The 18,957-nt window shown below is 35.9% G+C and overlaps 1 protein-coding gene across 6 annotated transcripts in view; it reads left to right on the forward strand.

The window, feature by feature from the left end:
• Positions 1 to 18,957, forward strand: part of DMD (dystrophin) — a 2,254,125-nt gene that overhangs the window by 912,870 nt on the left and 1,322,298 nt on the right. For all 6 annotated transcript variants that reach the window (XM_040266338.1, XM_040266336.1, XM_040266334.1 and 3 more), the window contains 4 exons: positions 1,899 to 2,069; positions 9,897 to 10,076; positions 10,361 to 10,489; positions 12,160 to 12,330. In XM_040266338.1, the coding sequence (XP_040122272.1) occupies positions 1,899 to 2,069; positions 9,897 to 10,076; positions 10,361 to 10,489; positions 12,160 to 12,330 (651 nt within the window). The remainder of the gene's footprint in view (positions 1 to 1,898; positions 2,070 to 9,896; positions 10,077 to 10,360; positions 10,490 to 12,159; positions 12,331 to 18,957) is intronic.

Consider the following 18,957-nt stretch of genomic DNA (forward strand, 5'->3'; position numbering starts at 1 on the left):
TTCCTTAAGATGGCAGTATCTCCTGTTTTATTAAAAAATATTTAGCTGGATATAAACAAAATAAAATAAATAAAAATCAATAAGACATGAGCTCTGGGAAGACAGAATTTCTTTGAAATACTGAATCTAGAATTCTTTTCTATCAATAATGCATAGAAAAAATAACTGTGCATAGAAACACACCATGAAGGTGTATATTTTTTCCTGCTACACACAAATAAAATCCTTACACTCAAAATGGCAAATTCTTGCACTTCTCTGAAGGAAAGAATAGAAGGAAAAATCTGTAAAACAAACATTGAATTTGCAGCTTCAACAAATGTGTACACACCTCTGTTAAAGAAGCAAATTTTGTTGAGTATTGTAATTTGTCTCAAAATTTCAGGGTATTTATCTTCATTGCAGTGTTTAATTAAAAAAATATTCAATGTGATATTTCTTCATGCTTATGGATGCATTATTGGTTGTAAAAACAATATATATATATATATGGTGGCGGGCTGATTCCCTGGTGGCTAAGTGGTAGAGAATCCGTGGGTTCAACCTCGATCTCTGAGTCAGAAAGATCTCCTGGAGAAGGAAATGGCAACCCACTCCAGTTTTCTTGCCTGGGAAATCCCATGAACAGAGGAGCCTGGTGGGCTACAGTCAATGGGGTCACGAAAGAGTCAGACATGACTTAGAGACTAAACAACAGCAACAAAATATATGTGTGTGTATCTTCTCAGAGCTAATATACCATTGATTTTTATTTATTCTATTTTTGTTTATACACCCACATATATATCAAGAGATAATAGATTCTGGGCTTTATATTAAAGCCAACCAACCCATTCCTAAGATGTAGGAACATCAGAAGAGTGGTGGAGAAACAAATTTGTTCATTCTCTGTGTAAGAACATGGAAGAATTTGACTTTGAGAGTCTTAGTTTTAAACACTGAGAACTGAAACACAGGATTAAGTCATGATTTTCTCTATTAATGAGGGTAAAATTGTGTTATGGTGCTAACTTTTTACTCCCTTTAAATGATAAATTAATGTTTAAGGAGAAAGTGACCTATTGTGTTGTTTTTGTGCAAAAGTGAGACACTTCAAAGATTCAATGCTAATAATATCAACTCTTCTAAATATTTTATAAATACCTTTGCCTCTGAGATAAATAGTATTTTTTGCCCATTTTGATTACTTAACAGCAAGGGTGAGCCTCATTTGTGTATCAGTTCAGTTCAGTTCAGTCGCTCAGTCGTGTCCGACTCTTTGCGACCCCATAAATTGCAGCACGCCAGGCCTCCCTGTCCATCCACCAACTCCCGGAGTTCACCCAAACTCTTGTCCATCGAGTCGGTGATGCCATCCAGCCATCTCATCCTCTGTCGTCCCCTTCTCCTCCTGCCCCCAATCCCTCCCAGCATCAGAGTCTTTTCCAATGAGTCAGCTCTTCGCATGAGGTGGCCAAAGTATTGGAGTTTCAGCTTTAGCATGAGTCCTTCCAAAGAACACCCATATAGAGGGTTGTAAATGTTGCCCATCTCTTTGACAGATAATTGAAGGTTTTCTAAAAGAAACATGCCATGTCTTCAGTTTCACTTATATCATTTTATTTATTTAAAAACTGTGGCCATAAATTAATTTTATTTATATTAGAGGAAATAGTAGTAGCTTTTCTTTCTCCCTGATATAGGATGCTATCTTTTGGATAAAGGATCTCATCTTTCATAGACTGTGTTTATTCACTATTAATATTCAGAATATGTAATGTTTCTAAAATATGATTTTTTTCAAGTAAGAAGAAGGTTATTTTAAAATGACAAAAATATGAAAGTTCCAATTAAGTAGCTATAATTAAACTTGAATTGAAAAAATAAACCAAATTACATTTTATGGTCATTCTTTTCAGGTAACAGAAAGAAAGCAACAGTTGGAGAAATGCTTGAAATTGTCCCGTAAGATGCGAAAGGAAATGAATGCCTTGACGGAATGGCTGGCAGCTACAGATATGGAACTGACAAAGAGATCAGCAGTTGAAGGAATGCCTAGTAATTTGGATTCTGAAGTTGCCTGGGGAAAGGTAAAATCTATATCACTGAAGGTTATTTTTAGCATATATGAGGACATAGTGTAATTTGATTTTTTAAGGAGCTGTTAATGTACAACAATAATAGAACTGTAAATATTATCATGCTTCATTTTCCCTTTCCTCAAAAATTCATCAGTAGTTGAACTGTATATTTCAGAATCACACTAAAGCCAATGAGAACCTTCAGCAAGATTTTCTCTAATTGTTATTTAGAATTAGGTAAGTTCTGAATAAGTCATTAAAATATATATACATCATTAGTCAGAAAGTCAGTTCAAAGATGTGACTCTTTGTTCTCTAGTTTGGTTAAGAGAGACTATTCAGATGGACCCCACAACCATGAGGAAGGCAAAGATGCAGAGACTTCAGACAGTTAGGCTGGACAAACTTGCAAGATGAGCAAGTTATTGATGTCACAGTCATAAAAAATCTCATGGGTCTTTATGGCCCCTGTCATTTCCACCACCAAACAGCCCTGCTGCTGCTGCTGCTAAGTCGCTTCAGTCGTGTCCGACTCTGTGCGACCCCATAGACAAGAGCCCACCAGGCTCCCCGGTCCCTGGGATTCTCCAGGCAAGAACACTGGAGTGGGTTGCCATTTCCTTCTCCAATGCATAAAAGTGAAAAGTGAAAGTGAAGTTGCTCAGTCGTGTCCAACTCCTAGTGACCCCATGGACTACAGCCTACCAGGCTCCTCCATCCATGGGATTTTCCAGGCAAGGATACTGAAGTGGGGTGCCATTGCCTTCTCCCCAAACAGCCCTGGGTTTCCTTTAATTCTCAGCTTGTAGATTCTTAGTGTTTCTCTGACAGCCATTGTTCTCTACAATTCAAGGTCAAAGCACCAATAGCTTAATTTTTTTTTCAGTTGAGATATTACTGGATTACTTGAAAGTATGTTGATATCAACTAAATAGTTGATATTAATAGTGTGTTTTCAGCTTAAACTTTGCCAAGCCACTGGGCACTTAGAAAAAAATCAATCATAGCACAACCCGCTCCCTAATTTTTTTTTTTAATTAACAAACACATGCCTGCATTAACTAGATGTTTAAGATATCTGTGCTTTATTTTTAATGCAAGATTTATATCTTGATTAACCAAATTTGGGAACTTTAATTGCATTATATAAAACCTTAGTCCTACAGTGAGACCAAAACTGAAAACTGATTTTCTTTATGTAGATTCAGATGACAAGCAGTTGTAAAGATTTATTAACTACACTTTATTTTCAAATAAATAGTAGAGAATGAATTTTTTTCTTCCTATTCAGAATAGATTTGTTAGAGATAAGATATTGATATTATTAGTTCAGGATCATATATATTGTGAAATGATTAGAGTAGTGAGTGTACAGAGCATACAGATTAAAAGTTACATTGGCCTTACTTTTCTTTTCCTCCTATCACTAAAACAAACATTATATTTCTATTTATTGGGAATCAATGACATTCATGTATTTAAGTGCAGGCTGGGTGGCTGTAAGAAATAAGCCAAAATTCTACTTGGTAGATCTTAGTCACATGATCGTATCTAGCCTTCAAGGAGGGTTGCAAAAGATGTCTCTGTCTGGCTGAGTAGTCAGTGTCCTGATGAACTGATGAGTAGGTAATGTTCTAAAATGAAGACACAGAGGACGCATTCTGGAGGACAGATTTAAGTAAATAAATTCTGACTATCCCATTACTGGCTACAATTGTTTAGCATATCAACTGAACACAGAAATCTAACCATAGAAAACTATTTATGTAATTAAATAGAAATTCATATCTCTGATGATCATTATGTTTGGAAAATATAAGCTTCAGCAAAGTTTAATCTACATGATTTACTGACTTTAACCACTAACAGATTTCTTTTATTCCTCATTTAATTTCAGTAGTCAAAAGTTTAAAGCCAGTTAAATAATTCCACCAGACTAAAGCCTTTTAATACTCACAGTGTTAGCTAAAGATTAAAATGGTTAAATATAATTCCCTAGAAAAATAATTGGTCCTTTGATAGTTTAAATCCTTCAGCATTTTAGATAGTTCATATTTACCATTTTGCATAAATTGCCCATTAGTTTTTCTTAACACAGTCTTGGGATACCAAGAGTTACCTGTGAGAATCACACACACATACACATACATAAACGCTGAGTTTAACTCTGAGTATTAAATAACACAAAACAATTGATGTCTAGTCACTGACGTAACAAGTCATGATTTTCACATGTATTTCGGGGACAAATGTTTTTAATAGTCAACATTAAGAACAACAATTACAACTTTACTCAGTTATCCTTTTCTCCTTTGGCTGTCACTTTATTCCTAAAATTTAATGACAGTCACATGACAGAATGTATCATTCTGTTTTGCCAGTGGTTTTCTCAGTGTTGGTTGCACACTGAAATCATCTGAGAACCTTAAAAGCCTATCAGTGCTGAGGGCCCACCCCCAGAAATTCTGATTTAATTGGTCTGTGAGGTCAGTGTCTCTAAATCTCTAATATTCAGCACAGTTTGAGAACTACTAGCTAATGCAATACAAGCAGTCTTAGGAAATCTATGTTCAGTTCAGCCAACCATGTCCTGTATTTTTTTTTCCTCAAACAATCACCTTTCACAGTTTAAAGAGATCTGGCCTCTGGTCCTAGATTATCTGGATAATTGCCTCAACTTATCACTCCTCTTAGCTGAAAAAGCATGAGAACTATTACTTATTTCTAAAGTCTGTTGCACTATCATTCCCATGAAAAATTGCATATCTTTTTTTATTTAAAGAGAGCGCAGTAATTTATCTGTGAAGTGAAATAACACTAGCAGATCATTAACTTGGTACAATGAATGCATCAAGCAGCTGTTACTTAGAAAATAGAACATCTGTTAAATGCCACTGAAGTCACTATTCACTGTCATTATAGTTATAGCTATAATTTCTGTTCTACATATTCTGCCTTCATGAAATTCTTTTTAATAGACAATATATTATTAATAAAAAGTCAATACACATTACTATAAAATTCACTCCTTACTGTTTTGTAGTCTTAAAATTTATCATTATATTATTCCATAATATTAGCCTAATAATAAAATGTGTTCTAATCCTCAAACCATGACAGTAGTCTTGGGGCCTAAAAAACAACTTAATATCATATTTTATCACATTTAAGACATATGAGATCAAGTGATACACTTGATTTAATTATAGATGTTGTGGATCAAAGAAACACCACTCCCTTAAATGTGAATATAAATTGCAAGTGTTATCTCATTTCAAAAACTTTAATATGTACAAATGCACATGTTAGACTTGTGGTAATGTGATAATTTGTTCACTTTCTTCCCATGAATGTATTTTGTAGCTAAAGGTAAAAACTCTCTCTCATCTCTGATGACCAGAAGTAGTATAATATTTATGTAGACTGACTGAAGGCAGAATTCAATGGGGAGGGTAACCTTTTAAAATACCTTTTGTTGGTTAGTCAACCCTTCATATATGGAGAACTTGCACAAGAGATAAAAGAAGATCAAATAAGCAAGAATTTTGCAGCATCCTAGTAAAGGAAGGAAGACATATGGAAATGGTGTTGTGACAGTTTAAATCTACATTGAGTTCTACTGTTATCTAACATTTTTTTTCATGTATCATAAAACCTAAGAACACCAAGTGGATAGTTCACATTTAGCTGCTGTTAAAACTCCTAAAACAAGACTTATGACCATGGCATCAGTTCAGTTCAGTTCAGTCACTCAGTCATGTCTGACTCTTTGCGACCCCATGGACTGCAGCACGCCAGGCTTCTCTGTCCATCACCAACTCCCAGAGCGTTGTCAAACTCATGTCCATTGAGTCAGTGATGCCATCCAACCATCTCATCCTCTGTCATCCCCTTCTCCTCCCACCTTCAGTCTTTCCCAGCATCAGGGTCTTTTCCAATGAGTCAGTTCTTCACATCAGGGGCCAAAGTATTGGAGCTTCAGCTTCAACATCAGTCCTTCCAATGAATATTCAGGACTGACTTCTTTTAGGATGGACTGGTTGGATCTCCTTGCAGTCCAAGGGACTCTCAAGAGTCTTCTCCAACACCCAGTTCAAAAGCATCAATTTTTCAGTACTCAGATTTCTTTCTACAGTGTCATAAGTCAAAATAAAACTGAGTGTTCATAATTTTGCTTTTATTTTTTAATATAAATTTATTTATTTTAATTGGAGGTTAATTACTTTACAATATTGTATTGGTTTTGCCATACATCAACATGAATCCACCACAGGTATACACGTGTTCCCCATCCTAAACCCCTCTCCCTCCTCCCTCCCCGTACCATCCCTCTGGGTCATCTCAGTGCACCAGCCCCAAGCATCCAGTATCATGCATTGAATCTGGACTGGCAATTCATTTCATATATGATATTATACGTGTTTCAATGCCATTCTCCCAAATCACCCCACCCTCTCCCTCTCCCACAGAGTCCAAAAGACTTCTATACATCTATGTCTCTTTTGCTGTCTCACATACAGGGTTATCGTTACCATCTTTCTAAATTCCATATATATGCGTTAGTATACTGTATTGGTGTTTTTCTTTCTGGCGTACTTCACTCTGTATTAATAGGCTTCAGTTTCATCCACCTCATTAGAACTGATTCAAATGTATTCTTTTTAATGGCTGAGTAATACTCCATTGTGTATATGTACCATAAGCTTTCTTATCCATTTGTCTGCTGATGGACATCTAGGTTGCCCCCATGTTCTAGCTATTATAAACAGTGCTGTGATGAATACTGGGGTACATGTGTCTCTTTCAGTTCTGATTTCCTCGGTGTGTATGCCCAGCAGTGGGATTGCTGAGTGATAAGGCAGTTCTATTTCCAGTTTTTTAAGGATTCTCCACACTGTTCTCCATAGTGGCTGTACTAGTTTGCATTCCCACCAACAGTGTAAGAGGGTTCCCTTTTCTCCACACCCTCTCCAGCATTTATTGCTTGTAGACTTTTGAATCGCAGCCATTCTGACTGGCGTGAAATGGTACCTCATTGTGGTTTTGATTTGCATTTCTCTGTTACTGAGTGATGTTGAACATCTTTGCATGTGTTTGTCACCAATCTGTATGTCTTCTTTGGAGAAATGTCTATTTAGTTCTTTGGCCTATTTTTTGATTGGGTCATTTATTTTTCTGGAATTGAGCTTCAGGTGTTGCTTGTATGGGCTTCCCTGGTGGCTCTGAGGTTAAAGCGTTTGCTTGGAATGCAGGAGACCCAGGTTCGATCCCTGGATCAGGAAGATCCCCTGGAGAAGGAAATGGCAGCCCACTCCTGCACTCTTCCCTAGAAAATCCCATGGAGGGAGGAGCCTGGTATGCTACAGTCCATGGGGTCGCAAAGAGTCGGACACGACTGAGCGACTTAACTTTCAGTTGCTTGTATATTTTTGAGATTAGTTGTTTGTAAGTTGCTTCATTTGGTATTATTTTCTCCCATTCTGAAGGCTGTCTTTTTTCACCTTGCTTATAATTTCCTTTGGTGTACAGAAGCCTTTAATTTTAATTAGATCCCATTTGTTTATTTTTGCTTTTATTTCCAATATTCTGGGAGGTGGGTCATAGAGGATCCTGCTGTGATTTATGTTGGAGAGTGTTTTGCCTATGTTCTCCTCTAGGAGTTTTATAGTTTCTGGTCTTATGTTTGGATCTTTAATCCATTTTGAGTTTATTTTTATGTATGGTGTTAGAAAGTGTTCTAGTTTCATTCTTTTACAAGTGGTTGACAAGTTTTCCCAGCACCACTTGTTAAAGAGATTGTCTTTACTCCATTGTATATTCTTGCCTCCTTTGTCGAAGATAAGGTGTCCATAGGTGTGTGGATTTATCTCTGGGCTTTCTATTTTGTTCCATTGATCTATATTTCTGTCTTTGTGCCAGTACTATACTGTCTTGATGACTGTGGCTTTGTAGTAGAGCCTGAAGTCAGGCAAGTTGATTCCTCCAGTTCCATTCTTCTTTCTCAAGATTGCTTTGGCTATTCGAGGTTTTTTGTATTTCCATACAAATTGTGAAATTATTTGTTCTAGCCCTATGAAAAATAGGACCTGATAATATGGAGGAAAGGCAACCATAAGAATTATTTCGGTGTATTACAAATATAGAAAAGGCATGTTGAGAACATCTAGAACTAAGGATCGGAGAAGGTGATGGCAGCCCACTCCAGTACTCTTGCCTGGAAAATCCCATGGGAGGAGCCTGATAGGCTGCAGTCCATGGGGTCGCTAGGAGTTGGACACGACTGAGCGCCTTCCCTTTCACTTTTCACTTTCATGCATTGGAGAAGGAAATAGCAACCCACTCCGGTGTTCTTGCCTGGAGAATCCCAGGGACGGGGGAGCCTGGTGGGCTGCCGTCTATGGGGTCACACAGAGTTGGACATGACTGAAGCGACTTAGCAGCAGCAGCAGCAGCAGCAGAACTAAGGATATGTGCTCTTAGGGACCACCTTTGTCTCATTTACTTGAACCACTTTTCTTACTCCCTGTGCATTTATTTCATGTTCCTCTGTGCAAAAGGTCTCCCTCCAGTTCTTGTCATTGATGTTTCCCAGTAAGAATTTGTCTTACTGTGGCTTTGACTTGCTATGGTAAAGACATCAGCTTCATTCCAAATGATTTCTCAGCAGAAGTGTTACCCTAATTTCTGTATCTCTTAGTTAAACTTCTTGAGAGAGTATCTGTTTGGCTCAAACTTACCCACCAGGGAATGTCAACAACTGTATGTGGATAAGGGAGAGATTGGGGAGTGGGTGGGGGAGGGGCAAGAGTAGAGGCTGAGAAATGCAAGAGGGTCATGTGGTTCACCGTGACACGTCACAAAAAAGGGCTGTAGATAGAGCTGACAGTAAACATTTGTACTAGGATCAATTTTCCATCAACTCTCTACGTAATTTGCAATACTGAATGTGCTTGTTTGGGGGTTTGAAAATCAAGTCTTAGGAAGTGTTGGTGCTCTCTTAAGGGACTTTAATAGTATATCTTTACTTCTAACTGAAATTAAGCATTTTTTTCAGTTATGTGTGTGAGCAACAAACCCTAGTGATATCAGTAGTTCCTGTGAATTTGCCACCAGTCACAGATAAATTTATGAAAGACAATTTTATATGACATTCTAGTCATTCAGTATAGTTCAAAACACCAGTTGTGCTCATCACTACTTTGAAATTATCCTAAATGTCTGTTGCTAGATCATTATAGTTACACATGTTAGGAAAGAAAACATTTATTGTCACCTCACAAATTTAAAAAAATATGTTTTCTATATTTTATTATAGTATAATTATTTTTATTTAAAATCTAGTGTATCTAATTTTATGCTTTTAAAAACATTATTATGAGAAGGGATATTTAAGTTTTGCCAGATGCCAAATAGGTTTGTGGCACTAAAAATCTACAAATTCCTGCTATAGCAATTCAGGAGAGCAAAAATTGCTGAATTTTCTAAAAGTAGTTGCTTATTGGTGGATGGGTTTTCCAAGATCTACATTTATCCATACATATACAAATTAAGTAAATATAAAAATGTTTAGATTGATAGTATGTATGCTCATTATTAAGTGTATATAATCATAAATAAATATGACATCAATCATGTTTAGTGTAAATACATATCCATATATACTTGATAAAGAATTGCAATATATAGGATATGATTTTCATCATTCCCAAAGATATGGTTGAAAGTTTAAACCCTTGGAAAATCTTACCATAGTAACTAGATGCATGTCATTTCAAAAGCATTAAATCTTAAGGCTACAATATATTATGTGAGGCTCAAATGCTGTTCTTTTTACAGGCTACTCAGAAAGAGACTGAGAAACAGAAGGTTCACCTAAAGAGCATTACAGAGCTAGGAGAGGCCTTGAAAACGGTTTTGGGCAAGAAGGAGACCTTGGTCGAAGATAAACTGAGTCTTTTGAATAGTAACTGGATAGCTGTCACTTCTCGAGCCGAAGAGTGGCTAAACCTTTTGCTGGTAAGAGAAGAGGATGAAAGATTTTCAACCGTTCTCCGTCATAAGAGAGGCATTATATAAACTTTCAATAATAGTCTTTATGTTCACAAAATCCTCAACTCCATGTAAATGTTGGTTCTTTTTCAATATTTACACTATATTTTTCCATACTTATATTCTGTACAGAGATTTCACCTAAAAGTAATTTGAATGTTACTACATTTTTGTATTTTAGAATTGTGCAAAGCAGGACAAATACTTAAAAATATTAATACTGTGTCATGGTTTGTCTCTGTAAAATTAAGGAATACCAGAAACACATGGAAACCTTTGACCAGAATGTGGATCATATCACAAAGTGGATCATTCAGGCTGATGCACTTCTGGATGAATCTGAGAAAAAGAAACCACAGCAAAAAGAAGACATGCTAAAGGTAGCAAATAAACTCTTACGATTAGTAATGTTCACAGTACACTACAGTTATATTAATCATCTTTGTCCTAAAAGATACCAGGGACTTCTTATTAAAAGTGAAAAATATTTTCCTCTCTTCCTTTCCCTCTCCCTCCTTCCTTCCCTTTCTTCTTTTTCCCTTAATACTTTCTTTCCTTCCCTCCCTACTTCTTTAATTTAAATGAGAGTTCATGACTTAGAAGAGCTCTGTGATCTGGATATCTGTCCATATTGATCTGTCAGCTAATTATACACAATTTAAAAACCTGATAAGAAAAGAATTCTTGGATTTATTTTGGTGTTATATAGCAAATCGTGCCAATTTTAGTATTAGTTCTATATGCCTGTGCCTAACACAAAGATTAGTTTCATTGCATCATTAACAGCCCATCTGAATAAACACCAGACATCCAATCTGTATACATTTTGCCTATGCAAAGTCTAAATCTTAGTAACAATACTGAGTTTATGTAAAACTGAACTTTTTATTCTTAACTACATGTGAAGTAGACATGGCTTTGTGTTCTCTCTTTTTGTGTCAAAACCAACTATTAGGACATCCTAAGCTGTCTTTCTTAGTGGCAACTTAGCCTTTACTTTAAAAAAAAAAAGGTTCCTGTAAAAAGATATGAGAGTTATAATATGCAAATATATCATATTAATGGTATATTATATTTATTTGAGGACATCTTTTCCAATTAAGTAGGAAGAATTACATTTGAACAAACCTCATAAATTAAACAATGCCTTCCTCTGTTTTGTTGAAATTTTTAATAATTTTATTTGATTAGTGGGTTACTATTTAAAGAATCCTCAAACACTGTAGCCTCTGTCTATACAATTGATTTGTTCATTTTTTTTATGAAATCAATATTTTCTACAGATTGCAATTCATTTGTAATGAAAAACTATAAATGTATTGCAGGCTGTGCCCCAAACATACTTGCTCTATTGTCTGTACCTTCTTGTGTTCTGCCTTCTCCCTGGATGTGTAGGTAAAGGATGTCACCTTACAGAGAAATTCCTTCAGGGTCTTTGGAAAAATAGGAACTGAGTTATTTCACTCATAGCCTCTCCAACCCCCTCGGTTAGGCTCAGCTTTCCTCAGTCACTCTGTCTGTGACATAGAATCCCTGTCTGTTAGAAAATCCATTTTTTTCGGTGACAATCGATAGAATAAAGCAGAAGGGAATTCATAAGTCCTCAGAAGGAATAGAAGATTGTTCTTCAGCTCCCTTTCTTCCTGAGCATGTGTTAAAGTTGTTTCACAGCTTTGAAATTGAGGAAAGTTATGACTAAATATAAGACACAACAATTGTTGCTGGCAACAGAAAAATCAGGAAAACATCCCTTGTCCTTCTTCAGACTAAGGAAATGCTTTAAATAAACTTAGATCAAACTGAAGCAAGGACAGTGACCTATTTTCCTGAACTCACACACATTTTCACTTTACTCCTGTTTTATGGAAGTTGGCTTTTTCCTCCCTTGGTTTTCTCTGCATGTGTTCTTTTTCCTTCTCTGTCTCTCTAGCCCTCTCTCTAGTTCTCTCTCTCCCCTCCCCCCTCTCTTTTGCTTTCTCGCTCTTTCGGTCTCTTTCAACCTCCATTTAATTACTAACTTCAAGCCCTGTCTCTTGCTCATGGAATATAGCGTTTAAAGGCTGAACTGAATGACATACGCCCAAAGGTGGACTCCACACGTGACCAAGCAGCAAACTTGATGGCAAACCGCGGCGACCACTGCAGGAAAGTAATAGAGCCCAAAATCTCAGAGCTCAACCATCGATTTGCAGCCATTTCTCACAGAATTAAGACTGGAAAGGTAGGAAGATCTGCTCCAAGGTGGAAACTAGTGATAAATGGTCTCTTGCGAAGGTTGCGCAGTACTCTGAAGGGGGCAGGCCACCCCCACAGCAAAGTTTTCAAAAGAAAAATGAAGGCCAAAATGTATTTAAAGAAATTTTACCACTGAATCTCACGGGAGATCAATCTGTCTCCTTTTCTTTCTGCCTAGCCCCTGTGTCCCTCTCTCTCTGTCATTTTGTTTTTCCTGGCACAGCTCTTCTAGAACTGGTTTACGTATGTACTGGTTTACGTATGTACTTTCAGGGGTAACTTACAGTACAGTAACAAATAGCATGCTACAGGCCAACAACAACACAAAGCACAAAAGACATACAGCTAAAGAAAGCACTACCGACATATTTTGCCAAATATAATATTGCTTGTGTACAGTATGGAAGAAATAGCCAAAATGAGGCCTTGTGTGTCTCTTGCATGATCTAGGGTTTTTGCACATCTTTACTGGTTGTGCACATGTGTGTATACGTGTGTATTTTAACTTGCTCTTGCTAGTTGCCGATTCTTACTGTGATAAAATCCATTAGATTATAATGACATGCAAGCCATGAAGACAGATAATTGCAAAGCTTATATATCCTCATTTTTGTAATTTTATATGTCTATTTATACTTACTCTATTTAATGAAGAACCAGGGTATATGGGACTTTTGCATGAGAACCCTTTATATTTGTATAACATATAATGAGGGCAAAAATATTATAGGTAGCTTGCAAAAATATATAAACTCAGTATTCCTGAATTCCAGCTCTTTGGGGGAGTGTCAAAATGTAAGGTATTATCTCCCAAATTTATGAAATGTGGTTTGACACATTTTTCAATATATATGATATGCTTTCAAATACAAAAATGTATGTAAATGAAATACATGTGTTTATATATGCAGATAATTGTTAGAAATAATCTTAAATGAGAATAACATTATTGCAGCATTTGTGAGTAGATGTGATGTGATATGTCAGGTAAGTTTTGATTCCTAAAAGTTGGAATATGTTTGGAAAATAGTTTTGATAATTATAGACACTCAGTAATAGCATGATTTACGTCTTCTAAGGCATTACATGTATCACTGTTATATATAATAGCACATATAAAGGAATTCTTAAAATATATGGAAATATGATATCTAATTTAGGTACTTTATTGCATGTGAAACATAATTACTCTTGAAAACTCTCCTACCCAAAGCAAAAAGGTATTCACTTACCTTAATTCATTTCTTTTTCTTTGTAATAGTTAACTTAATTAGTTCTGCTCATTTATATATTGTTTCAAGTAGTGGTTCTCACCTGAAAAACACCTGACAGGCTCTAAAATTTTATTTTCAGTTTGTATTTTGTTTGTTTGTTTGGTAAGAATTTACTCTGCAGTTTAAATAGACAATTGTTATTACTTCTGGAGATATCATTAGATGAGTAGTAGCTAAACAACCAACAGTTATTTCAGTCACCTGAAAGATTAATGCTAATGCTTCATTACTAAGTTTTGTATTCTTCCCATCATACTTTTTTAATAAATCACTGAGCTAGAGAATATTTAAGGGCAGACAGGGTATTATTTTCTTGATTTTTTTTCAGCCGTTAGATTGAGATAGATTATGTCACAAGATTGTGACTTGTAGGTATTGAATAATAAGTAGAAGTCAGCCTGTGCCATAGAAACTGACATAGCATGACCAACAGAAGTTTCTGAATTGTTCTACTTTCCGTAAGAATGTGTCAGTATACTTCCAGATATCATGTGGAGTGAGTCACTTGATGTGTTTCTTTTATTACTCATTCTGAAGAAAAGCATATGAGATTTTAAATCAATATTTTCAACTATATATTAATTGATAACAGCCATTTTTACCTTTCAAAGTACTCCTTTTACTCTAAATTGATAGAGATGACTGGATGCAACAGTGACCCCACTTGGGGTCTTTGAAGAGATAATTAAGCTTTGTCATCATGATGAGACAAAAAATATGGCATTAGAACATATGTGATATTTTTCTTATTTATTCATTGTATCATCTAATGGTACCGAGTGTCCGTTGTGCTTGTGAATATGGGGATATACAAGAATGTTAAAGATACTTGCTTAAAAATACATGTCTACAAACACAGGTTTAACTACTTATTGCAGTCATATCATATGCTTAATACTAGTACATCTTCATGGAGATTTTCAGTTAATAATGAGGGGGTCTCATCAATCATATAGTGTAATAGGAAGAACAGTGGACATAGGGGATGGACTTCTGAACTTTGTCAGCATTAGGCAGAACCTGCAACCTCTCTGTAATTCCGTTTCAGTGTTTATAAGATATGGGGGTTGAACTAGATAAGTAGTTTTTGAAAGGAAAACTATCCCCCCTCAAAGGAATTACTATATAGAACTGAGTATATAAAATGGATAACAGTAGAATTACTGGATGGTGGAATCTCTGCTCTTTTATCTTTCTTCTTCCTATGATGAGGTTCAGGGGTGTAAGTTATGTGCTTAGAACGCAATATAAAATTTCTGGGTTAGATTAGTTAAATTTAAGACTTATTAGTTGTAATAGTCCCTGATAATTCTAAACTTTGTTGGTGCAGTGAGACAGGTAATAACTTGTATGTGCAGTGCTGGATTTCTTGGGAATAGCATTTGATGGCAAAGTCCAGTTCCTACTAGAGTAGGGCTTCTGGAAGGTAAGACTTGTGTGGAGAATAACCTTCTTAAGGTTGAGTATATGGGTAGTTTTCCCTTAGGAGAAAAACTTGGGAGAAATTTTACCATGATAAAATAAGCAGAAATCAATTGGGAGTGAATATGGAGAGAACTCAGTTTAAGAACTAATTTCAGGATCCTTTTAAAGGTCAACTAGAAAGGGCAATTGAGTAAAGCAGAAATTTACTCTGAGAACTCATTGATAATGTCTGGATTCACTATTTGGTGAAGACTTTGTGTCCTGTGAGGACTGTCCATGTCAAGAAATTCCAAAGTCTAGAAAGCAATGTATATTGGGTTCCTCGGTTTAGATTGGCTGAGAACTTGTCCATCAGCTGCAGTTCTCAGCAGCAGTAATTTTAATTATATCAGTGAGAAACACTGTGGTGAGAGGAAAAGTGCTTAACTCCAAGCCAGAATACTTGGACTGTGATCTTGGATTTGATCCTTCACCTCACAGAACCTCATTTCTATCCAGAAAAGTAGTAAGGTTATACCTATATTATCTTCAGCTCGACTGTGGTGAGGATCAAATGATCTAAGATATGTGAAAGTATATATTGAAAAAATCTAAAAATTATTATAAATCATATAAACTGGTCAAAACAATTCATATCAATAATAATTTCCTCATTATCTATATTAGACTTAATGGCTGAATTTTGAGAGTTGAAATGATAACTGATGAGAAAAAGAAATGAAAGTGGAGGAATAACTGATACCTCTTTCTGGTCTCTGCTGGAATGGGCAGAGGCCAAGAACCTGTGCCTTTGTGATTTCCATTGCAAAGGCCAGCCTTACAGATTATCAAAGGAACCAATTTAAGAACTGGAAACTTCTAATTGTCCCAAATCAGGTCCATAAAGTAAATGAAATGTTATCTCTTCTCATTTCATTTAGGTTAATCAGTAGTATCTTATGGCTTGAGAATGCTTAATCTCTCCTAGTATGTATAATATCAATTTGATGATTTGGGAGAATGGCTTTGAAACATGTATACTATCATGTAAGAAAGGAAGTGCCAGTCTATGTTCAATACAGGATACAGGATGCCTGGGGCTGGTGCATGGGGATGATCCAGAGAGATGATATGGGGTGGGAGGTGGGAGGGGGATTCAGGATTGGGAGCTTATATACACCCATGGTGGATTCATGTCAATGTATGGCAAAACCAATACAGTATTGTAAAGTAAAATAAAGTAAAAAAATAAAAAAATAAATAAAAATAAATAAAATCAATTTGAGAAGATGGCAGTTTTGATGGAGAGGGTCAGAGTTTAAAAATCAATCAGCCATAATGTCAGAACCCTGGCTAAAGTTGATGGAATCATAGGAGAAAGACACCTTGACTTAACTCTTTTTGATTTAAACCCTCAGAACATGGTAGCATAGCGTGCTGGTGGTTGCAGGGAATCCTATCAGCAAAAGAAAGTGACAGGAGAAAAAAGCTTGGAATGGGTAATAGGAAGGCACAAGTAAACAGACTCCTTAGTCTTGTTGTACTTGGAAGCTCTGCCTGTCTCCATCATCTGAAAAACGGCGTTGGAGAGGCCAGTCAGCAATTTGAGAAAGAAGATATTTGGGGTAGATCTTTAAAACAAAATTAATAAAGGAGGGGTTAGAAAAAAGGATGAATATGCATGAGCTCTTACCAATCATGCACTTTCAGGTCATGAAGTTTGGTGTTGTGGTACCTAAATGGTTAAGTAAGATGTCATGGATTCAAGGAGCTGACTGTTTAATGGTGGAGTGAGATATATTCATGGATACTGGGCTGACAAAGAGTATATGCTGAGTGGATTTAGCAGCCACTCCAGCAACCTAGAAGAGGTAACAATTGGGATAAGTCTATGACAAAACCTCAGGAGCATATAGTATGTTCAGTGAAGAGTAAGTTCAGTTTACTTATGAAATAGAGCGTGGAGTACGAAACTTGGTGTGGATGATAAGACTGGAAAGGATGATGAGACATAGTTTGGGCAGAGGTCATGACAACCAGACTAATGATGTATGCTTAATTCAGTATGCATTGAGAAATTCTTGATTTTTGTTTGTTTTTCCTGCACTGTTGAAAGATGACCCCTGCAGGAGTTGTGAAGAAAATTCAACCAAATAATGACAGGAAGTAGGGAAACCAATTAGGGATCCATCACAGTTGTCTACATGAGAAACAGTGAGAAACTGAAGTAAAGAGGTATTTGGGGAATGGAAAGGAAGTGACTGTCTATAGAAGTGACTTTCTAAACTTTGTGTACCCATTATCCCTCTTGCCTGAAGACTAAGATTTACTAGGCCTTGGGTGAGGGCTGATCATTTTCATGGCCAACAGGTTTTCAGATGTTATTGATGCTAATAATCTAAGAACCATACTCTGAGAACCACTGGTCTAGAAGCTAGGCTGAGAACTAGCCTAGAGGTAAACCACTATATATGAAGGCCAGGAAGATGATGAAATGAAAACTGAGTTAGGAGTGAATACTGAGTGTGAAAGGCTGTCACTGAGACAGAATAAAATTTACATCAAGATATATTTGTCACATTGTAATACTTAGTTTTAAAAGCATATTGAATAAACATATTTTAGTTATGTCCTACTAATATAGCAATTGTATTACTTTGTAGGAAAATGTTATGAAATTTATATACATAATTTCTATAGATTGTGATTTCTTCTAGAGATTTAGAAATAGTTCACATTTCTGTGGAGCTAAAATGTTACATATTGACTGTGTGATTGGTACTAAACAAAAGAAAGGTGAACTTGTTTTCTTATGTCTTCATTATTTATTAAAATAGATTTATGTGGCATTAAGTTCAGTTCAGTCACTCAGTCATGTCCAACTCTTTGCGACCCCATGGACTACAGCAAGCCAGGCTTCCCTGTCCATCACCAACACCTGGAGCTTACTCAAACTCATGTCCATAGAGTTGGTGATGCCATCCAATCATCTCATCCTCTGTTGTCCCCTTCTCCTCCTGCCTTTAATCTTTCCCAGCATCAGGGTCTTTTCCAATGAGTCATTAGGTATTATGTGCCATTAGGTATTATATACAATATGTTCCTTAATTTCCATATGGGTCTTAAAATTGCTTTTGAAATCCATGTAGCAGTGTGTGTGTGTGTGTGTGTGTGTGTGTGTGTAATTGCAACATGAGATTTGAATGATCTATCACATATGCAAATACTCATTATTGCTGTAATATTATAAAGTGTCAAGATTTTGATCTCCAATCAGTCCAATCCAATCAGTGTTAGCAGGTGTAAAAGTAATCATTCTTTGCATCAGAGACTTTTGTATATGTGTATGTGTTTATTAATATACATGGCTATAAGAGAGCCAGTGAGTTTTTCATTTAATGTAGAATATATCAGGAAAAACACATGGTTGCATCTAATTTTATCTTAAATAGTGGCTTAGTATGTGAAAAGTATAAATAATTTAAGGATATCTTAGATATTGTGACCTTCCAAAACATCAGTGGGAAATAAGTAATCCATCTCATGAATGTGACCTAGGAAATCTAAGATTCAATGGATTTGAGAATTTTAACTGAAAGTCAGTTTTCAATAATCAGCTTTATCAATACAAATACATTTATCTTTTTCCCCTTTGTAGCTTATTTCTAATTCAGCACCTTCTCTGACAAAAGAGAACACTGTCTGTTAATTGGTACAGGTATTCTTATTGTACAAATATGTTTTTAGTAAAATTTTCTACAAAGATATTATTTTAAAAGGCATAGATGAAAACTTAGATAAATATATATAGCCATCACATAATTTTAAAGTACTACATATGTAATAATCACAGCCAAAATCCTCAAATAATAAATTAGTACCCAAACTTTGTATTACTCTACCTGCTAATTTTATTTCACTGAAATAAGCAAGTT

The sequence above is a fragment of the Oryx dammah genome, unplaced genomic scaffold (assembly GCF_014754425.2).
Source record: "Oryx dammah isolate SB20612 unplaced genomic scaffold, SCBI_Odam_1.1 HiC_scaffold_23, whole genome shotgun sequence".
NCBI classification, from domain to species: Eukaryota; Metazoa; Chordata; class Mammalia; order Artiodactyla; family Bovidae; genus Oryx; species Oryx dammah.